The sequence below is a fragment of the Cyclopterus lumpus genome, chromosome 24, assembly GCF_009769545.1.
Source record: "Cyclopterus lumpus isolate fCycLum1 chromosome 24, fCycLum1.pri, whole genome shotgun sequence".
Classification (NCBI taxonomy): Eukaryota; Metazoa; Chordata; class Actinopteri; order Perciformes; family Cyclopteridae; genus Cyclopterus; species Cyclopterus lumpus.
The window spans coordinates 2,518,701-2,542,891 of NC_046989.1; the positions used below are offsets into that span (position 1 = coordinate 2,518,701).

General features: G+C 43.6%; 1 protein-coding gene across 1 annotated transcript in view; it reads left to right on the forward strand.

Moving 5' to 3' along the window:
• Positions 1 to 736: 736 nt before the first annotated feature.
• The window catches only part of myt1la (myelin transcription factor 1-like, a), a 66,139-nt gene continuing 42,684 nt past the window's right edge, over positions 737 to 24,191 (forward strand). The window contains exons 1-5 of the mRNA XM_034528216.1: positions 737 to 797; positions 8,538 to 8,626; positions 8,747 to 8,801; positions 9,862 to 9,895; positions 17,573 to 17,635. Of these exons, the coding sequence (XP_034384107.1) occupies positions 8,747 to 8,801; positions 9,862 to 9,895; positions 17,573 to 17,635 (152 nt within the window). The 5' untranslated portion in view covers positions 737 to 797; positions 8,538 to 8,626. The remainder of the gene's footprint in view (positions 798 to 8,537; positions 8,627 to 8,746; positions 8,802 to 9,861; positions 9,896 to 17,572; positions 17,636 to 24,191) is intronic.

A 24,191-nucleotide genomic window follows, 5' to 3' on the forward strand; every position in this document is an offset into this window, starting at 1 on the left:
TGTGTTTATTAGAACCCAAAAGTTGACTTATTTGTAACTTAACTTCTGTACTTAAGTAATAAGACTTTTGTGTTTATTAGAACCCAAAAGTTGACTTATTTGTCACGAAGCTTTAGCCGGGAACCCTCTCAATATCTATGAGGAAGCAGAACCCATTGCACATTAAATAATAAACATATTATAAATCTCTCTGTTAAGTAAACAGGTAGCCGTTACATTCATGTGAGGTTAATCGAGTACCTCGCACTAAAAGTTTGAATCTGCCTCTCAAATGGCCAGTTTGATCCATTTACAATGCCACTAAAGTTTATTCAAACAAGACCTCAATGCTGACAAAACCAGGAAATGCAGCTGTAAAAGGAAAGTGACCCTGGAAGTTCGGTTTTCTCGCATCAAACCACAACCGATCAAAAATGAATCCATTCGAAAATAAAAACCAGAATTAATGACGTAAATGTTAGTTGTCTTGAAACAGAGAAAATCACCATCACATGCATAGCGAGGCGCTTGTTGCTCCATGACGGAGGTTCAGCGGGTTGCTGTTGAGTTGGTGATGAAACTGTCACAGAAATAGTTTGGCCTCATCTGATGTCACCCATGTTGAACATTTCTGCAAACAGATACATTGAATGTGAATGTTTTTTACAGCAATTAACGTACGAGAGACGGTTGATGAACGTGACGAGGCGTAACAATGAAAGTCCAGCAGGTGGGCGGGGCGACAGAAACCCAAAGTAAAACATTTACTCTTGTTATGTAACGATGGACCAGAAGCTATGGGCGGCTGTCTTTCATCTGTGAGTTACTTTGTTGTGTTGTATTTTACGTTGTGTTGTTACTTAATGTTGTTGAGTTGCGTATCGTTGTTATGTTGCATTGTTGCAAAGTTTCATTGTGTTAAGTTGCTGCGTTAGGTTGTTGTGTAACATTGTTACGTTGCGTTGTTGCGTGGTGTTGTTACATTGTTGCGGTGCATTGTTACGTTGTTGCGTGGTGTTGTTACATTGTTGCGGTGCATTGTTACGTTGCATTGTTGCGTGGTGTTGTTACGTTGTTGCGGTGCATTGTTACGTTGCGTTGTTGCGTGGTGTTGTTACATTGTTACGGTGCATTGTTACGTTGCATTGTTGCGTGGTGTTGTTACGTTGTTGCGGTGCATTGTTACGTTTCATTGTTGCGTGGTGTTGTTACGTTGTTGCGGTGCATTGTTACGTTGCGTTGTTGCGTGGTGTTGTTACGTTGCATTGTTACGTTGCGTTGTTGCGTGGTGTTGTTACGGTGCATTGTTACGTTGCGTTGTTGCGTGGTGTTGTTACGTTGTTACGGTGCATTGTTACGTTGCATTGTTGCGTGGTGTTGTTACGTTGTTACGGTGCATTGTTACGTTGCGTTGTTGCGTGGTGTTGTTACGTTGTTACGGTGCAATGTTACGTTGCGTTGTTGCGTGGTGTTGTTACGTTGTTACGGTGCATTGTTACGTTGCATTGTTGCGTGGTGTTGTTACGGTGCATTGTTACGTTGCATTGTTACGTTGCATTGTTGCGTGGTGTTGTTACGTGGTGTTGTTACGTTGTTACGGTGCATTGTTACGTTGCATTGTTACGTTGCGTTGTTGCGTGGTGTTGTTACGTTGTTGCGGTGCATTGTTACGTTGCGTTGTTGCGTGGTGTTGTTACGTTGTTACGGTGCATTGTTACATTGCATTGTTGCGTGGTGTTGTTACGTTGTTACGGTGCATTGTTACGTTGCATTGTTGCGTGGTGTTGTTACGTTGTTACGGTGCATTGTTACGTTGCGTTGTTGCGTGGTGTTGTTACGTTGTTGCGGTGCATTGTTACGTTGCATTGTTGTGTGGTGTTGTTACGTTGTTACGTTGCATTGTTACGTTGCATTGTTGCGTGGTGTTGTTACGGTGCATTGTTACGTTGCGTTGTTGCGTGGTGTTGTTACGTTGTTACGTTGTTACGGTGCATTGTTACGTTGCATTGTTGCGTGGTGTTGTTACGTTATAATTTTAACACAAACTACGGTCTTTAAAAAAGTTTTGTTGCGTTTCACATGTTGGCTTTGTGCTGTTTCTGCAACCAGCTGACATGAAATGTGTGTTTGTCTGTCTGCGTGTCTGTCTGTTATCTGTCTGTCTGTGTGTCTGTCTGTGTGTGTGTCTGTTGTCTGTCTGTCTGCGTGTCGGTCTGTTATCTGTCTGTCTGTGTGTCTGTCTGTGTGTGTGTCTGTCTGTCTGTCTTTGGTTTATTAAATCTGAGCTGCTGCCAAGGCACCCATCAATCTGATTAACATATTCTGATCAATGGAGTGAATACACACACACACACACACACACACACACACACACACACACACACACAGTGAAAGGCATCATCCTCTTTCTATTCTGGAGATCCGAATGACTCATAATGTAAAAAACACACATATACACACATTTTTAATGACTCATCGTGGGTAGATTCTGTTCTTCATGAAGTGTGTGTGTGTGTGTGTGTGTGTGTGAATGGCGGTTCAGAGCTGTAATTAACGAAAACCTTTTTTAATTTACTCCATCTGACCTTTGACCTCGGCACACTGAACGGACCGAAGTCTGCAAACAAAAAGAAAACCTTGAGTCAAATATCTTCACTTGCCTCAGGTTTCTGGTCATAAACGGGGACCAATGATCCGTCACACACACACACACACACACACACACACACACACACACACACACACACACGCACACACACACTAATCTTTCAGGAGTAACGATTGAGGATCTCTGTTTCACTGATGACCTGCCTTGTCTGCTTGTTACAGATCATTAAAACGTCACACATCCACCCCTCGACCTGTCAATCACACAGAGCGCCCCCAACCCCCCCTCCCTCCCCCACTTTACTCTGCTCTGACTGGTCAACACAGGTGACTGATGGAGGAGGGAGGGGCCAATCAGTAGCCCCACAAACTTTTAACAGGACACATCATTTTTACTGCAGTGCAGTAATAAAAATTTGACGTTTAAATAAAAGTTTTCAATATTGTTGCTAGGCAACTAACGAATGAGTGCTATTGTTAGCTTACCCGATAGTTAAAAGTACAGTTTAAGTTAAAGAAATCAAATGACTTAAAAAGTAAGCTACACTGCAAATTAATTAATTCAATTAAAAAAAAAAAAAAGCGTCATAATAAACCGACCCGATGACAGTACATACTTTAATTTAACCAGGTGCCTTTCCCCACAGTGTGACAGCTGGTTTTGAACATCATGTAAAAAAATAAATCAAATTCAATGTGAAACAAACTGCAGACGTTTAAATGTTGTGAGCATGTGCAGATAGTCAGGGAAACGATTTCCTGTAACACGGGCCAATGTCCTCCGGGCGGAAGAGGACTTTAATTCTTCAGAAGTGCTGACAGGGCCCCACAGACCTGGTCTGGGGGGGGGGAAGGGGGTCCAGGCCCCTTTCACATTCAGAGGGCGATCATGGAGTGTAGCCGGGTTCATTATGGCCGGTAAAGCCTGCAGGGGGGGGGGGGGGAGGGGGGGGGGGGGGGGGGGATTCAGGCTCCTGTGTGGAGTGGGAATATGTGGAAATGTGTAAATCTTAAAAATTAAACTAGCAAAAAGATTTTTTTTTCTTTACACGACAACAAGTCATTTATTATGTGATGCAGAACTCCCTCAAGCCTCCGTCGCCATTCGCTGCCCGGGCGACTCTCTGCGATTGGTCAGGAGGTTAATTGACGCGGCTAATCACCACGATCGGTCCAGTCTCCATGGAAACCAGGAGTGGGGCTGATGTTCAGGAGGGAGTCGGGGGGAGGGGGGGGGGGGGGGGGGGGTTGTTATACCCTCAACTGTACAAACTGTACAGCAGAATATTTGCACACGAGAACTCAGCAGCACGGCTCATTAGGACGTTCTGAACGATCCACCGAGCCGCCGTGGAGCTTTGCACCGGATTGGATGACTGACATGTGAGGGGCGGAGTCATCACAGTAGTTAAATATAAAAATAGACGTCTGTTTGAGTGGATCTATTTTCCTGATGCACTTAGGAACACAACAACAACTTAACAAACAGGAACACAACAACAACTTAACAAACAGGAACACAACAACAACTTAACAAACAGACAAACAGACAGAGAGTGTGTCTGTGTTTGTGTGTCTGTGTTTGTGTGTCTGTGTGTTTGTGTGTCTGTGTGTCTGTGTTTGTGTGTCTGTGTGTTTGTGTGTCTGTGTTTGTGTGTTTGTGTGTCTGTGTTTGTGTGTCTGTGTGTTTGTGTGTCTGTGTGTTTGTGTGTCTGTGTGTCTGTGTGTATGAGTGTTTGTGTGTTTGTGTGTCTGTGTGTTTGTGTGTATGAGTGTCTGTGTGTTTGTGTGTATGAATGTTTGTGTGTTTGTGTCTCTGTGTTTGTGTGTTTGTGTGTTTGTGTGTCTGTGTTTGTGTGTCTCTGTGTTTGTGTGTCTGTGTGTCTGTGTGTCTGTGTCTGTGTGTTTGTGTGTTTGTGTGTGTGTGTGTGTTTGTGTGTATGAGTGTTTGTGTGTTTGTGTGTCTGTGTGTTTGTGTGTATGAGTGGCTGTGTGTTTGTGTGTATGAGTGTTTGTGTGTTTGTGTTTGTGTGTTTGTGTGTTTGTGTGTTTGTGTGTCTGTGTTTGTGTGTCTCTGTGTTTGTGTGTCTGTGTGTCTGTGTGTATGAGTGTTTGTGTGTTTGTGTGTCTGTGTGTTTGTGTGTATGAGTGTCTGTGTGTTTGTGTGTCTGTGTTTGTGTGTTTGTGTGTCTGTGTGTTTGTGTGTATGAGTGTCTGTGTGTTTGTGTGTATGAGTGTTTGTGTGTTTGTGTCTCTGTGTTTGTGTGTTTGTGTGTTTGTGTGTCTGTGTTTGTGTGTTTGTGTGTCTCTGTGTTTGTGTGTCTGTGTGTCTGTGTGTCTGTGTCTGTGTGTTTGTGTGTTTGTGTGTGTGTGTGTTTGTGTGTATGAGTGTTTGTGTGTTTGTGTGTCTGTGTGTTTGTGTGTATGAGTGTTTGTGTGTTTGTGTGTCTCTGTGTCTGTGTGTCTGTGTGTTTGTGTGTTTGTGTGTCTCTGTGTCTGTGTGTCTGTGTGTTTGTGTGTTTGTGTGTCTCTGTGTCTGTGTGTCTGTGTGTCTGTGTTTGTGTGTCTGTGTGTTTGTGTGTATGAGTGTTGGTGTCTCTGTGTTTGTGTGTCTCTGTGTTTGTGTGTTTGTGTGTCTCTGTGTCTGTGTGTCTGTGTGTTTGTGTGTTTGTGTGTCTCTGTGTCTGTGTGTCTGTGTTTGTGTGTCTGTGTGTTTGTGTGTATGAGTGTTGGTGTCTCTGTGTTTGTGTGTCTCTGTGTCTGTGTGTCTGTGTTTGTGTGTCTGTGTGTTTGTGTGTATGAGTGTTGGTGTCTCTGTGTTTGTGTGTCTCTGTGTTTGTGTGTTTGTGTGTCTCTGTGTTTGTGTGTAACCCACCTCACCTGGCCGGCCGTGTTTGTGTGCATGTGTGCATGTGTGCGACCTCGTGGCCTTTCCTCCACATCGACGTGTTGTCATAAAACACTTTCAAATGCTTGTTTCTGATTGGCTGGCAGGTGTCTGTCTATGAAACTGCAGGTAAATATAGAAAACGTTAGCCGCTAACTAAAAGAAACGTATCTAATCATCGGGAGTTCTTTTTTAAACAGAAGATAATTGACTCCCCGAGCACATCGTGTGGTTATTAAATGATCAGCTGGAGCAATAATAGGAAAATAAGCGTTGGCTTCGACCTGCAGGGGGCGCTGCAGCCGAGTTCTAGAGGGAGAAATCACACCGGTACACAGTGTACTATACGTCTACGGCAAAGTAGGTGAGGCTCTGTGCTGTTCTGTTAGTCTATGTGTGTGTGTGTGTGTGTGTGTGTGTGTGTGTGTGTGTGGCTCAGTATAGGGAGCTCTGCATCATATTGTACCAGACAGGCAGAGTGTCGGACTGAATACTAAACAGCAGGAAGCTCCTCTTCACACAGCGCCGATCCAGCCATATAGGACACTGTGACACACACACATACACACACACACACACACACACACACACACACACACACGCACGCACACACACTTCTTTTATATTTCATGTTTTTTATATTTAGTCTTCCATAACATCCAAAATAAATGAAAGAACTACCGTACAAAATATTGTTTTGTACATAATTAGACATAGCTGTGTACACACACACACATGCACACATGTAATTGTACTTTTCTTTATACTTGTGAGGACTCCCACAGACTTTAACCCTTTGAAATGAATGAATATTGCAAAAATGTTGTGTTTCTCCATAAAATGTTCTCACTTGTCCTCACGATACAAAAGGTCCTGACTTTCCAAAAATGTCCTCGCTTTTGCAGTTAAGTCCTCATTTTCCATAAATGCCCTGACAAGCCTACATGTTCTCACTTTTGTAAACTGCTGTGTCCCTCCCACATAAAAATATCAGTACACAAAACATCCCCACAAGTCCTAATTTTCCATAAATGTCCTCACAATCTGTCCTCATGGTTAAGGTCTAAAACATGATACGGGTCCTCACAGAGATAGATGAACAAGAATGCACACACACACACACACACACGCACACACGTGCAGAGGCAGAACAAGGACACAGCCTATGGACACACACGTGAAGTCAGTACATCATGTACACACACACACACGTACATACATGCACGGACTGCAGCACACACACACGCACAGACACACAAACACACACACACACACGCACACACATTAAGTGTGCAGCCCACTCACTCGTATAGTTTCCAGGGAGGTGGAGGATTTTCATTTTTTTCTTCCCTCGGCTGAGCTCTATGAAGACTATGTTTGATGTAAGTTGTGTTGGAGCACGCTCAGTAGAGTGGCGGCCTCGGATGCACCCGGCCTCGGTGCGCCGTGGCAACGTGATGGGAGTAGGCTGAGGGTTCAGGCGAGGCCGTCCAGAATTTACATTTATATTAACGCTGCGAGCCCCCCCCCGCCCCCCCGCCCTCGAGCTGCACTGCAGCCGGCTGTGTTCACGTCTTCATCATCAAACTGTTGTTTCAGTCTCGCCTCGGCCCTCTTTCATGTTGCCGGTTTGCAGTGAAACACTCCCAGCAAGATTCTCACGAGATTCTTTTGTGTGATTTAAACAAACAAACAACAAAAGAAATAGAATTCAAATTTGTTTTGTTTGGATTGGTCTCTGCGATATTTCATCACTGCGGTGGTCTTAATGAAGATAATTAATGCAAACTCCTGAGAAGCAGCCTCCAAACATGTCGCCATTTATAGCAACGAAGCTTCAGCTACGTGTGATTGGATGCTTCGCATGATGCATTCAATGAAGCATTCAACAGGAAGTCACTGTGAAAACAGAGAAATAAATATAAGGTTAACATTTTAGTGCAAAGTGGAAATTAATGAGTTTATATGGTTTAATCAAAGGGAGTCCAGAATGTGTTGGTAAATAAATGCTGCTTCTACTTAAAAGACCTCTTTAACCTTTTGGCTTTTTAATTTAAATCCTTAGAGTGTCGATTAGAAAAGTTGTTGTGTTCTATACAACCAGAGGAGTCGCCCCCTGGTGGTCAGGAGAGAGAATGCAGCTTTAACACATGAAGCATAGACTTCTATACAACCAGAGGAGTCGCCCCCTGGTGGTCAGGAGAGAGAATGCAGCTTTAACACATTAAGCATAGACTTCTATACAACCAGAGGAGTCGCCCCCTGGTGGTCAGGAGAGAGAATGCAGCTTTACCACATGAAGCATAGACTTCTATACAACCAGAGGAGTTGCCCCCTGGTGGTCAGTAGAGAGAATGCAGCTTTAATACATGAAGCATAGACTTCTATACAACCAGAGGAGTCGCCCCCTGGTGGTCAGGAGAGAGAATTTAAATCAAAGAAACAAGAGAGTTACCATTTTATTTTTATATTTCTGGATGTCCAAAGGCCTCCACTTTGCAACTGTATTAATTATTGTAATTCATATCAAAATGTATATACATTTTTTTGTTGGAGTGTTTGCAGCATTACAAATTCAATTACTGGTGACTGGGATGCGAGATGTAAATCTTCTCTCTCCCGTCTTACCATTTCAAACAACTCGTCCTTTCAGGAGTCAAAATATTGCAGTAAAGTACTTCTTTCATCCATGTTGTTGGCCTTATTACGGGTAATTTGTTGTCTATGCTGCAGGTCACTGAAATGTTTTTAGCAGCAAGTCCGTACAAACCTTCCTAAAGAAACACCTAATTGACGGAGTGAATGAAATGTTATGGCGTACTGTAGGTCAGTGAATTCTTTTCACTCTGTAAAACCTGAATGTCACATTTTTTAAATATCAGTAGAAATGTGCAGATGGTGTTTGGCAGGAGTCTCTCGGGTGCTACAAATATTAAAATTATACATGTCAAAGGGACAACATTTTTTTTCGGAAGCTGCACGCAGGAAGCGACCCGGCCAGAACTAAAGACTGCTGTTGGACTGTCACGTGACTGAAGTCGCTGTGTTTTTATTGCTTTTGCAGATCATGACTCTGGAAGACGGCCACTGAAACTGTGTTTTGGTTTAAAGACTCTTCAGCTACAGGACGGTGCCACACTGAGCTGTGACCAGGTAAAGGTACACTTTCACAACTCTTGCTTTTGGTTTTTCTCGGCAGTAAACGCACTTTAATTACGTGATGATCGAAAGAAGAAACTCAACAGTTTGACTTTCTGCCGTTTTCCTCTTCAGATGGAGGTGAATGTGGTTAAAAAACGCCATCGCACACGATCCAAAGGAGTCAGAGGTATGAGCCGGTTCATCCTGCTTTCTACTCTAATGTTGCCTGAATACGATACACAACATGCTAACATAGCGGCTCGCTAGCTTTTAGACCAGCGTCATGCATTTCTTTCCTGCCTAATCCCGCTCTACTGTGCAGATTGTTTTGGGATAGCGATGTGCTTTTCTACCCGACAACAAGAGCATAAGCTGCATAGAAATATGGCCAAATCATATTTATAAATTAACTCATTTAGCATCGGGCTACTTAGCTAATTCCACCATGCTTGATGCTACACGGGCTACAGAACATTAGCCGAATAGAGTTGTCACTCGATACAGCAACGTGCTTTTCCCTTGTGTGGATTAAACATTCAGTTGTTCAAGTTCACTCATTTAGGGGCTGGCTAGTTAGCTGGATAGTTAGCTAGCTAGTTTGATAATCCCTTTCATGCTACACTGGTTACAGAAATTGAGCGCACATAGGAGATATTTTTTGTTGTTGCAAGAAATCTACTTTGGCTTATACAAAACCAAATTTACTTTTGGGTTGAAGAAAATATCATGTTTTGAGTTAAAATAGCGAAGGCAAACTTCTCTCCTTGCATTATGGACCGTACCGTTGGGGCAACGAGTACTGGCCAATCACAGCCAAGGTAGTACTGGCCAATCAGAGCACAGGAGGGCGGGACTAGGCTTGCTAGGGTTTTGCGAAGAGTCTCTTCTTTGTTTATCTGGAAAGAGCCTGTGCTTTACTAGTAATAATAATAATGCACTCACAATATTGAATGAGAAACATTAGTTTTTAATACTAATGTACATTGTGTAAAACACAGATGGCTCAGTAAATATTTTCCTTTTATGACCTCTTTGTTAAGAATCGTGAACGATAACAAACTGGATATTTAGTGTGCGGTTCCCTTTCCTTCCACTCCCTCATGTGGAACGCAAAGACGATAAAACTTGACTCGTAATTAGACGTTAAGCGGAAGCTGACACGGAGACGCCGTGTGTTCATTATTGTTGGCTGGCTGCAGACGGTTGAAGTGATAACACAAATCTTTTTGTTGTGTCTCCGTCTGAAGCCGCCGTGGAAGCCGTGACTCAGGAGTTATTCAGGTAGGAAAACACACATCCATCATTTCACGGAGCCGTTATTATTGTGTTTCTGGTGTTTGCTTTGTTCGGTCCCGGTTGTGGAACAGTGGACCGGCACCGGGGGGGGGGGGGGGGGGGGGGGGGGGGATTATTATTTTGTTCCTGTTATCTGTCTTTGGTTGGGCCCTCTGGGCGTGGGGATTTATCATAAACTATGTGTGTAAAGGAAACAACGAGCTTGACTTTCTATCATTTCCCAAAATAAAAAAAAATGTATAAAAGTAAGCAAAAATAATTAATCGTACCCCAGCAACTTGATAAAATACCTTCAAACCTTAAACAGGAAATACAATTGCACTGTGTAATTCAATAACATTTATTTTGTATAATTTTATTTACATTTTATACAAGTATTGTATAAATAAAGTAAACAGGCCAGAAGCCATAAGGACACACCGCTGGATGAACATCCTGTTGAATCCTCTCGTGCTCCTTGAAGCGGCCGTGAAAACGTTGCTTCACTACCATGAACACGAAGTAGCTTCAGATGAATCGGCGCTCGCGACCGAACCGTGGAGCAAATCACAAGTCTGATTCCACGATTTACTACATTTTACATCGCGACCGTAGAAACACAGCAGCAGCTGCTGCCGACTACCTGTGTGTGTGTGTGTGTGTGTGTGTGTGTGCTTCACTTAATCTCATTTAGTTAAACTGACAAATATTGTTGTGTGCAGCAGATTACGGTTGAACCGGATCAGCGCTTCTCTGTAAACAACATGTGCGCCCGGCAAAGAAGCCCCAAGCGGAGGAAACCTCGGCCAGTTTAACTCCGGTGTGGGGGGAGGGGGGGGGGCACAGTATATCTCCGGAGGGGGGGCAGACGTGGACAGAGGCGCGATGCCGCTGCCCGTCGCAGTCAGCGAATAATCTGACTAATCTGAGGGGATAAACACATATAAATTAATTTGTCATTGTGGGGCGATGTGGCAGATTTAGGGGAGAAGAAGAAGAAGACGGAGGAGGAGAAGACATGTGGCCGCGATCTTTAAAAAGTCTTCGGCGACTTAATGTTAATTGCTAAATAAACTCGTCACATCTGTCAGCTCAGGGGGAATTAGAGCGGCGCTTTTTGTGCCGCGACGAAGCGCCGAATTTTAACTTTAAATCCAGTTTGTCTGGAAGGGATTTTTGTTGTTGTTGTTGTTGTTGTTGTTGTTGTTGTACTGCTCGCCGAAGGGGAGTAAAGACGGAGATGTCGTGGCAGCGGAGCGCTATCGGCTGGCCGGTTTGACCTTTTCCTCCTCGGGCAAAATGGCCACCGGTGCACAAGAAATATCCAAATTCAGGAATCAATGCGTTGATCGTGGACAATTCCCCGTTTCTGCCCCTCGGCCCGATGTCTCTATCTAACGTACGGTGATGTCTCTATCTAACGTACGGCGATGTCTCTATCTAACGTACGGTGATGTCTCTATCTAACGTACGTCGATGTCTCTATCTAACGTACGCCGATGTCTCTATCTAACGTACGGCGATGTCTCTATCTAACGTACGGTGATGTCTCTATCTAACGTACGTCGATGTCTCTATCTAACGTACGCCGATGTCTCTATCTAACGTACGTCGATGTCTCTATCTAACGTACGCCGATGTCTCTATCTAACGTACGTCGATGTCTCTATCTAACGTACGCCGATGTCTCTATCTAACGTACGGCGATGTCTCTATCTAACGTACGGCGATGTCTCTATCTAACGTACGGCGATGTCTCTATCTAACGTACGCCGATGTCTCTATCTAACGTACGCCGGTGTCTCTATCTAACGTACGCCGATGTCTCTATCTAACGTACGTCGATGTCTCTATCTGACGTACGTCGATGTCTCTATCTAACGTACGTCGATGTCTCTATCTAACGTACGGTGATGTCTCTATCTAACGTACGGCGATGTCTCTATCTAACGTACGCCGATGTCTCTATCTAACGTACGTCGATGTCTCTATCTAACGTACGCCGATGTCTCTATCTAACGTACGTCGATGTCTCTATCTAACGTACGCCGATGTCTCTATCTAACGTACGTCGATGTCTCTATCTAACGTACGTCGATGTCTCTATCTAACGTACAGCGATGTCTCTATCTAACGTACGGTGATGTCTCTATTTAACGTACGGTGATGTCTCTATTTAACGTACGGTGATGTCTCTATCTAACGTACGTCGATGTCTCTATCTAACGTACGCCGATGTCTCTATCTAACGTACGGCGATGTCTCTATCTAACGTACGCCGATGTCTCTATCTAGCGTACGCCGATGTCTCTATCTAGCGTACGTCGATGTCTCTATCTAACGTACGCCGATGTCTCCATCTAACGTACGCCGACGTACGCCGATGTCTCTATCTAACGTACAGCGATGTCTCTATCTAACGTACGCCGATGTCTCTATCTAACGTACGCCGATGTCTCTATCTAACGTACGCCGATGTCTCTATCAGACGTACGCCGATGTCTCTATCTGACGTACGTCGATGTCTCTATCTTACGTACGCCGATGTCTCTATCTAACGTACACTGATGTCTCTATCTAACGTACGCCGATGTCTCTATCTGACGTACACCGATGTCTCTATCTAACGTACGCCCGATGTCTCTATCTGACGTACGCCGATGTTTCTATCTAACGTACGCCGATGTCTCTATCTAACGTACGCCGATGTCTCTATCAGACGTACGCCGATGTCTCTATCTAACGTACGCCCGATGTCTCTATCTGACGTACGCCGATGTTTCTATCTAACGTACGCCGATGTCTCTATCTAACGTACGTCGATGTCTCTATCTAACGTACGCCGATGTCTCTATCTGACGTACGCCGATGTCTCTATCTAACGTACGGTGATGTCTCTATCTAACGTACGCCGATGTCTCTATCTAACGTACGGTGATGTCTCTATCAGACGTACGCCGATGTCTCTATCAGACGTACGCCGATGTCTCTATCTAACGTACGCTGATGTCTCTATCAGACGTACGCCGATGTCTCTATCTAACGTTTGCCGATGTCTCTATCTAACGTACGCCGATGTCTCTATCTAACGTACGCTGATGTCTCTATCAGACGTACGCCGATGTCTCTATCTAACGTACGCTGATGTCTCTATCTAACGTACGCCGATGTCTCTATCTGACGTACAGCGATGTCTCTATCTAACGTACTCCCGATGTCTCTATCTGACGTACGCCGATGTTTCTATCTAACGTACGCCGATGTCTCTATCTAACGTACGTCGATGTCTCTATCTAACGTACGTCGATGTCTCTATCTAACGTACGCCGATGTCTGTATCTGACGTACACCGATGTCTCTATCTGACGTACGCCGATGTCTCTATCTAATGTACGCCGATGTCTCTATCTAAAACGTACGCCGATGTCTCTATCTAACGTACGCCGATGTCTCTATCTAACATACGCCGATGTCTCTATCTAATGTACGTCGATGTCTCTATCTAAGGTACGCCGATGTCTCTATCTAACGTACGCCGATGTCTCTATCTAACGTACGGCGATCTCTCTATCTAACGTACGCCCATGTCTCTATCTAACGTACGTCGATGTCTCTATCTAACGTACGCCGATGTCTCTATCTGACGTACGCCGATGTCTCTATCTAACGTACGCCCGATGTCTCTATCTGACGTACGCCGATGTTTCTATCTAACGTACGCCGATGTCTCTATCTAACGTACGTCGATGTCTCTATCTAACGTACGTCGATGTCTCTATCTAACGTACGCCGATGTCTGTATCTGACGTACGCCGATGTCTCTATCTGACGTACGCCGATGTCTCTATCTGACGTACGCCGATGTCTCTATCTAATGTACACCGATGTCTCTATCTAACGTACGCCGATGTCTCTATCTAACGTACGTCGATGTCTCTATCTGACGTACGCCGATGTCTCTATCTAACGTACGCCGATGTCTCTATCTAACGTACGCCGACGTCTCTATCTAACGTACGTCGATGTCTCTATCTAACGTACGCCGATGTCTCTATCTAGCGTACGTCGATGTCTCTATCTAACGTACGTCGATGTCTCTATCTAACGTACGCCGATGTCTCTATCTAACGTACAGCGATGTCTCTATCTAACGTACAGCGATGTCTCTATCTAACGTACGTCGATGTCTCTATCTAACGTACGCCGATGTCTCTATCTAATGTACGACGATGTCTCTATCTAACGTACGCCGATGTCTCTATCTAATGTACACCGACGTACGTCGATGTCTCTATCTAATGTACGCCGATGTCTCTATCTAACGTACGTCGATGTCTCTATCTAACGTACGTCGATGTCTCTATCTAACGTACGCCGATGTCTCTATCTAACGTACAGCGATGTCTCTATCTAACGTACAGCGATGTCTCTATCTAACGTATGCCGATGTCTCTATCTAACGTACGGCGATGTCTCTATCTAACGTACGTCTCACATTTGTGTTTGGGTAAAGGAAAAGAAGCAGAAAAGAACATGATTATTAAAAACAAAGAAGCATTCTGCAGTAAATCCATGAAGGTTATAATGTTCAGTTCTTTTGTCTGAACTAAAAAAGAAGGTGTTGAACTGCACCGCGTTATGCTCCCTGTTATTCCATCCAATTAAAAATATTCTGTCTTGTTGTTTTCGTCCACTTTTAAAAAATGTCGCTCGACTTAAAGACACAGTACATACGTTTAAAGGTGCGCTCGACTTAAAGACACAGTACGTACATTTAAAGGCGTGCTCTACTTAAAGACACAGTAAGTATGTTGAATGGCGTGCTCGACTTAAAGGCACAGTACGTACGTTTACAGGCGTGCTTGACTTAAAGACACAGTACATATGTTTAAAGGCGTGCTCGACTTAAAGGCACAGTACATACGTTTACAGGCGTGCTCGACTTAAAGGCACAGTACGTACGTTTACAGGCGTGCTCGACTTAAAGACACAGTACATACGTTTAAAGGCGTGCTCGACTTAAAGGCACAGTACGTACGTTTACAGGCGTGCTCGACTTAAAGACACAGTACGTACGTTTAAAGGCGTGCTCGACTTAAAGGCACAGTACATACGTTTAAAGGCGTGCTCGACTTAAAGGCACAGTACGTATGTTTAAAGGCGTGCTCGACTTAAAGACAGAGTACGTACGTTTACAGGCGTGCTCGACTTAAAGACACAGTACATACGTTTAAAGGCGTGCTCGACTTAAAGGCACAGTACGTACGTTTACAGGCGTGCTCGACTTAAAGACACAGTACGTACGTTTAAAGGCGTGCTCGACTTAAAGGCACAGTACATACGTTTAAAGGCGTGCTCGACTTAAAGGCACAGTACGTATGTTTAAAGGCGTGCTCGACTTAAAGACACAGTACGTACGTTTAAAGGCGTGCTTGACTTAAAGACGCAGTACGTATGTTTAAAGGCATGCTCGACTTAAAGACACAGTATGTATGTTTAAATGCGTGCTCGACTTAAAGACAGTATGTATGTTTAAAGGCGTGCTCGACTTAAAGATACAGTATGTATGTTTAAAGGTGTGCTTGACTTAAAGACACAGTATGTATGTTTAAAGGCGTGCTTGACTTAAAGACACAGTACGTATGTTTAAAGGCGTGCTCGACTTAAAGATACAGTACATACGTTTAAAGGCGTGCTTGACTTAAAGACACAGTACGTATGTTTAAAGGCGTGCTCGACTTAAAGATACAGTATGTATGTTTAAATGCGTGCTCGACTTAAAGACACAGTATGTATGTTTAAAGGCGTGCTTGACTTAAAGACACAGTACGTATGTTTAAAGGCGTGCTCGACTTAAAGATACAGTATGTATGTTTAAAGGCGTGCTTGACTTAAAGACACAGTACGTATGTTTAAAGGCATGCTCTTCCAGAAGTGAATCGTATCTCCAGAAAGAAAGAAAAGAGTCAAAGAAACTTACTGAAAGAAAGATTCAGTTGCTTTGGAAACAAGTTTCTCTCCACGGAGCAAACAAACAGGAGGAAGAAGAAGAATTACAGCAACAGCTTGTTGAGGTTAAGGTTGCACTGATGCATTTTGGGAATTTTAAGTATGATTGGTGAGCACACACACACACACACCTACACACACACACACACACACATAGAGAGCTGCGATCAATACAACACGATCAGTCTCTGCTCCTACACTGATTGATGAGCTGCCTCACCTTGAACGAACCGCCTCCTCTTCCTCCTTTTTTCATCCTCTCTTTCCTTCACATCATGTTATTTCTCCCTCTCCTCTTCCTCCTGTTCTTCTTCCTCTCTCCTCATTATGTTTTTACTCCTCTTCCTCCTGTTCTTCTTCCTCTCTCCTCCTCATTATGTTTTACTCTCTCCTCTTCCTCCTGTTCTTCTTGCTCTCTCCTCCTCATTATGTTTTACTCCCTCCTCTTCCTCCTCTTCTTCCTCCTCTCTGTCCTCATTATGTTGTACTCCCTCCTCTTCCTCCTCTTCTTTCTCCTCATTATGTTGTACTCCCTCCTCTTCCTCCTCTTCTTTCTCCCCTCTCTCCTCCTCATTATGTTTTACTCCCTCCTCTTCCTCCTCTTCTTCCTCCTCTCTGTCCTCATTATATTTTACTCCCCTTCCCCCTGTTCTTCCTCCTCTCTCCTCCTCATTATGTTTTACTCCCCTTCCCCCTGTTCTTCCTCCTCTCTCCTCCTTCTCATTTTGTTTTTTTCTTTCTCCCCTCTACTTCCTTTTCTTCTTCTTCCTCTCTCTCCTCATTATGGTTGGACTCCCTCTCCTCCTTATCCTGTTTTTCATCTATTTTTTCCTCCTCTCTCTCTCCTCATTATCCTTTGACTCCCTTTGCTCTTCCTCCTCTCTCTCTCTTGTTTTTTCTGTCTCTCCTCTTCCTCCTTGTCTCTCGCTCTCTCTGTCTCTTTCTCGTATTAACTCCCTTCCCATGTTCCTCCTTTTCTTTGTCTCTCTCTCCTCATCATGTCTTCCTCCTCATTCTCTTCTACTTCACCTCCTTCCTCGTCCTCCTCCTCCCCTTCATTCTCCTCCTCCTCTCTCTGCACTCGTGATGTCATACCTTCACCTTTTTTTAATCCCGGTGCAGCTCTCATTTTCCTTTTTCCAGCCTGCAGTTAACAGGGTGTAGAGATCAGGTGATGTCGGGTGGAGGGTGTGTGTGTGTGTGCGTGTGTGTGTGTGTGCGTGCGTTTATTAAAATAATCAGCCTCTAGAATATAGTTTCTGTTCATCTTTTAAGCGCGCCGTCTTCCTATTTATATATTTCATATAAAACTTCAATTAGTTTAGAAATTAGAAATAGTAACGAAATGCAATCGATTGGTTTCGTGTACACGGAACTTTTTCTTTTTTTTGGGGGGGGGGGGGGGGGGGGGGGGGGGACTTACGTTGGAAAATAAAAGTGTTTTTTTTCTCCTGGTTTTATGGCTTGTTGGACACTTTCATGCATAACTCCATAAACAGCAGCAGATTCACATGTGGTGAGTGTTTCCCGACACGAGGAAAGTTACACGTTTGTGGAGGTTGTTCGAGATAAATACCGTCAACTCGACCCATCCGCTCTACTTCCTACTTCCTACTTCCTACTTCCTACTTCCTCGTGCTTGCTTCCTGACCAACGCGTGTGTTTCCTCCCCAGCTGTCCCACTCCGGGCTGCGATGGCAGCGGTCACGTCAGCGGGAAGTACGCCAGACACCGCAGGTACGAACCCCTCGGCATGTTGCGCAACAATAAAGTTATCATTTTGATGTTTTCAGGTATGTGTGTGTGTGTGTGTGTGTGTGTATAACTGAATATTAAAATAATAAAATTGCCAAAATATAATGGGATTTTTAAAAAAAACTTTTTTATAATCAGAATTTCCTTGTAAAGTAAGAACTCGCAACGGGGAGGGGGGGGGGGGGGGGGGGGGTACGGGCTTCAAACGTCCCACGGATTAGGAGCCGAATCCCTTCTCCAAAGGAGCTCACGTCACGCCTGCGCTCTGTCACGATAGAAAAACCAATCAGACGGAGTCTGGAGATGTGACCCCCCCCCCCCTCCCTCACGGGGTCACAGCGACCAATGGCCGCCCGTCCTGCAGCCCAGAGGGGATGCTCTGCTGGATGGGGAATTACTTTGGAAACGCTGAATTACCAACAAACTCAGGGGCGCCGCTGCAAAAAAGTGTTGCACCTGAACGAGTGATTTCAGCTCGTTTCTGCTCCTCAAATTGTATTTTTTCCCCAGAACCTGCAGGCAGAGGCAGATCATCAAGTCTTAATGGGATCTCATCTGTCTTCAAATAGCATGCGATGAGTATATATTTTTCTGATTAAATACGGTCATTTAAATTATTCTTTTTTTTTTATACTGACGCTGCAAAAACCTGCGTTTTTCTGCACGAATCCCGCTTGAAACACGTCTTATGAAACAGGTGAAATATTCATCATGAGCAGGCGCACTGCAGCTGCATTGAAGACGACCGCGGAGGATTTTCACTTTGTGGACGTTTAAGGTGAAACGATCAGATTTAAACATCCATTATGAAATCAAAGCACTGGTTGAGATGTTTTTGAGGTTATTTCGGAGCATCTCTACGGTATTGTTCTTTTCAGTGTGTGTGTGTGTGTGTGTGTGTGTGTGGGAGGCTGGCGTGTGGAGGTTGCACGGCTCAGGACAGCGGTGGTTTGGTGCCCGAGGTAACAGATAATGAGAAGGCCAGGATGGCGAATCGCTGGCAGAGCGGTCTGATGGAGCAGCGAGACGCTCAGGGAAATAGTCGTGAATACAACAAAATAACACGCCTTTTTTTTTTTTTTTAACGCTGTATTATTTGTGAGTTGCTTTATGAAATGACACCTTTTGTCCCAAAATAAAAAAAGAAAAGCCTTTTGATCATCTCGTGATCTTCATCAGCAGGCGGAGTTAACCACTTTGAGGACTTTTTGTTTCATCCACGTCGGCTTGAAAAAGCTTCAGGATCAAAACGTTATTTTCTCGACGGCGGAAACGAGCGGCGACAATCTCGCTTTCTTTCTTTTTATTTTTTTTCATCGTCTCTCGTAAAATAGTCGAATTACCGGAGTGACGGAGAAGGAAAAGACTCGGAGGTAGAGACACACTGAGAGAAGAAGAAGAAGAAGAAGAAGAAGAAGAAGAAGAAGAAGAAGAAGAAACAGGAAGAAGAAGAAGGAGAAGAAGAAGAAGAAGAAGAAGAAACAGGAAGAAGAAGAAGGAGAAGAAGAAGAAGAAGAAAAAGAAGAAGAAGAAGAAGGTCGTCTGATGTCTTCGTCTCCGGGGGAGACGACACTCGATCGGTTAATCATCAGCTGATCACAGCGACACAAACGTCTCGTCACAAAGACGCACAGAGGAAGAACGCATCCTTCACTTCCTGGTTTCTGTACGCCGGGTCGGGAAGTTTCCTCCAGACATTAAGGAAGCACAGCTCACTTCCTTCCTCAGACGTTAAGCGTCTTCCCCGGCTTCAGATATCAGAAGACGGACTCGAGTTTAATCTCAGGGTGTAAAGTACGGACAAATAAAAAAGAGACTGGAAGTAGATCTACGCATCTTCATATCTTACGGAAGTGCAGTCAATTTACTTAGTTGAGTTATAGGAAAAGATCGTAAAATATTTATTCATGTTTAGAATTAGATCGTGAAATACTTAGTTAGGTTTAGGAAAAGATCGTGAAATACTTAGTTAGGTTCAGGAAAAGATCGTGAAATACTTAGTTAGGTTGAGCAAAATGTTATGAAATACTTTTTTTTAAAAGTACGTTGCACAAATAAGGATTTTGACTCGTGAAAGGTGTATAATAATAAACATAGACATAATAAAACAGTAAAATAATAAAAATTAAAAGTACAAATATAATAATAACAATAAACACATACATTTGGTAAACAACAAACAGAAAACAGTACTCGCAATAAATGAGTAAATGTAATAAGTCCAATATTAATTCTTAATTTAGCTCCGGTTTTGGTCTCCACCACCTCCGAAGGCCGATATAGCCGCTAAATGCTCCACTTTCTTCCCCAGCTAGTCTTTAACTGGTCCGTCTGGTTTTTTGCCAGTGAACAGTGACTTCATTAGAGGCTTTAAAAAAAGGGAAATGTCGCTTTCGAAACAGAACGTGGGACCGAAACAATGAATATAATAATAATCTGAAAGATGCTAAAATGCCCTTTAAAGCTGAGGGAAAAAGATCCAAAACGAAAGACACCATTTGGAAGGAGAAGGTCGCTCGGAGAGCACGGACTTCTTTCACAAAAGTATAAAATATGAATACATGTGTGCGGGTCCGCCCAGTGATCCGGATTCCTCGGTTTGGAACGCCACGTGAATATTCCTCCCTGCCGATGTAACCAACGGGTGTTTTTTTTTAAAAACCAGCTAGCATGTGGAATCGCTAACGCACTCAGTTTGAAGATAAATCTGGAGTCTGTCGGATCAGTTGGTGGAATGTGCTGACGGTGAGGAGATGGAGCAGGATGGAGCTGCTGTCCTCATTAACCTCATTCCTCACCAGATCTTCTGGGTGTGGGAGCCAATCGCAGCGCTTCTTCACAGCGTCACCCTGCTGGGATCCATAACTTCTGGAAGCTGGAGACACAGTTCGTGCTGCGCATTGTACTGAATGAAGGGGGGGGGGGGGGGTTCAAAGTTATTGTCTCTCCCCCTTCTGTTTCTTTCTTCCTCCCCTACCTTTCTTTGTCTCTCTCTCTCTCATTCCCCCTCATCCACCATCTCTCTCTCTCTCTCTTTCATCCCCCCCCTTCTCTCTCTGGAGGATGTCACCATGGCGACAGCACTGTGCGGATGCTGCAGTATGAGGACCAGGAGGGATGCAGCCTGTCTCCCATGGCAACCGCTAGTATAGGATGTGAACATCGTGTTGCCCACATCACCCCCCCCCCCTTCCCCCCCTATTTGTCTCACTGCCACCACCCAATCTCTTATATATATATATATACCCCCCCCCCCTCTAATCATCACACTGCAGCTGATATTTCTGTCGCCTCACTCTCCTCATTTTTTTTTTTACTTGAAAATATTCTTCTGCCATCTGAGTTAATAATTTAAATTCCCCTTTTCATGAATGAAGAAGTGGAATTAAGTTTGTTAGAAGTGGATGAATTAAATCCATGTTTCACTTCAGTGGTCGACCCTGATTAGAAAAAAAACATTGATTAGAAAACACTCGTTTCTGATTGGCTGACAGGTGTCAGCCTCAAGCGTAGTTCTGGTCTAAATAAGTGCTCAAGGTATATTAAACTGCAGGTAACCATAGCAACAGTACTGATGCTTCACCCTTTACGACATAAAAGTCTATTTAAACGCAGCCTCTATTTGTGGCATTGGTGAGGTGACAATGGTGTAGGTGACAATATGGAACTTTAAGTGTCCGTGTAGAGCCATTAATGCCCTCCAGGTGTCCATGTAGCGACAATAATGATGTCCAGGTGTCCACATGGAGGCACAAATGGACTCCAGGTTTCCACATAGAGACAATAATGCACAACATGTGTTTGAGTAAAGACAATAATAGACTGCAGGTGTCCTCATAGATACAACAATGAACTCCAGGTGTCCATATAAAGACAATAATGCACAACGGGTGTCCTCATAGAAGGAATTATTGACGATAGACAGCGCTGTAGAGAAAATAATGAACCGCAGGTGACAGGTGTCCTCATACATACAAAAATGAACTCCAGGCGTCCACATAAAGACAATAATGCACTACAGGCGTCCACATAAAGACAATAATGCACTACAGGCGTCCACATAAAGACAATAATGCACTGCAGGTGTCCACATAAAGACAATAATGCACTGCAGGTGTCCACATAAAGACAATAATGCACTCCAGGTGTCCACATAAAGACAATAATGCACTCCAGGTGTCTACATAAAGACAATAATGCACTCCAGGTGTCCACATAAAGACAATAATGCACTCTAGGTGTCTACATAAAGACAATAATGCACTCCAGGTGTCCACATAAAGACAATAATGCACTCCAGGTGTCCACATAAAGACAATAATGCACTCCAGGTGTCTACATAAAGACAATAATGCACTCCAGGTGTCCACATAAAGACAATAATGCACTCCAGGTGTTTACATAAAGACAATAATGCACTCCAGGTGTCCACATAAAGACAATAATGCACTGCAGGTGTCCACATAAAGACAATAATGCACTCCAGGTGTCCACATAAAGACAATAATGCACTCCAGGTGTCTACAAAAAGACAATAATGCACTCCAGGTGTCCACATAAAGACAATAATGCACTCCAGGTGTCCACATAAAGACAATAATGCACTCCAGGTGTCCACATAAAGACAATAATGCACTACAGGCGTCCACATAAAGACAATAATGCACTCCAGGTGCCTGAGGAAAGACATGAATAGACTCCAAGTGTCTTTGTAGAGACATAAATGGACTTTATGTAAAGAAAAATAATGGACTGCAGGTGTCCTCGTAGAGATAATTATTGACTATAGACAGCCCTGGAGAGAAAATAATGGAGTGCAGGTGTCCTTGTTGAGACAGTAGTGGAGTTCCAGGTGTCGAAGGTTAAATTGGGCTAACAAAGCACTTTTAGCGCCAAGTAAGTCTAAAAGAAACACAATAAATGAACGTCACTAGCCTGACAACACAAAGTCTTGTTGGTACTCGCGTCCTCTGGTGTCCTCAAATATAATGCAAACCAGAGAAGAGGTCTTCATCCATCGATTATGCACTCTAATAAGTGAGGGTGCACCGCATCCGACTGCAGCGGATCAGTTTAGTGTGAAGAGAAAATGTGACGTGTGACCCCCCCTCCCCTCCCCTCCCCTTCCCCCCATATCTCTCTCTCTCTCGCTCAACATAATTACCATGCATAGTCTCTCGCCCTTGTCTGCAGCATTCCCTCGTTTCTGATCTGCTTTAATTACCACTAGAATTTTAATTGGCGGGAGACAGCAAGGTGGCTGAGGTCACACGCACACACGCACACACACACACACACACACACACACACACACACACACAGGCGAACAGACAACCTATAGGGTAAAGATGAAGGGTTCATTTGAGGAGATGTGTGTGTGCGTTATGTCGCTGGAGCATACGACGCAGTGTTATGTGGTGAATGAAAATGATGTAACCACAGTTTCTTCTTCTCTTTCTCAATCTCTCAATCTCTCTCTCTCTCTCTCTCTCTCTTTCTCCGTCTCTTTTCTTTCTTTTTGGATTACCAAATAGTCAACACATTAATGTAATTGATTTGATTATAGGAATCTGTCCTTTTATGAATTATTTGTTTCTTTCAACAATAGTATTCTCATTCACATTTTCTTATTAATATAATGACAATAAATACTTTTCCTCCTTTTATTTCCTTTTTAATTGATATTTCTTGACGGGACAACTGCAAAAAAAATTTTGTACAACACCTCAGACCCTTTTTTTAACTGAAAAATAGTCCTATCAAACAATACAAATGGGAGTATAACAGGCCACAAGTCCAAACATAGACATTTCTCCCTTTTAAACGGACCCAACTCCTTTTGTTTCTTAAGGCGGGACAATCTTGTTTGTCTCACTGTTTTCCGAGTCTGCCATGTGGTGTTCCACAGGGCTCAACCCGAGGTCCTCAAGTATTTGCAGCCACTGAAGTCAAATCCTTTGAAAGCACACCATCTGTTTCTACAAATGTGAAGATGATACTGCACTATAAGTCCTGTAATTATGGTACCTGGTATTTAGTCTGTTTATTGGCTATATCTTCTCTTTTCATCTGGCTTTTGGAAAAACTAAACTCAAGCATAGCACTCGGCATGATGTTTGAGTCATTGGGCCTTTCTGTAGTCGTGGATCATATTAATTAAAAGCTCTTAAACCTTGAAACCATATCACACCTGGTTTATTTTTGCATTTCTTGGTTATTCAATTCGTCTCTACCTTTTTTTTACCAAAATGGGACTTTCTGCAAAATACAATAAAGAGCTTAACTGCCTGGAGTAAAGTTGAGTTCATCTCATAAATGTTATAGAAATACCTGACTGATAATCCATATGGAGGCAGTTCAGTCGCAGGATGACATTAATGGAAAGATTGACAGCAAAAGAAAAAAGTAATTGTTGAACGATTAAATGTTATTTTTATTTATTTCGTCCCACAGACACACCTCCTCCAACTCGCCCTCAAAACACGAAATAAGCTCTTTCATATGGAAATAGACTAATTGATTTCCTAAAATCCTCATT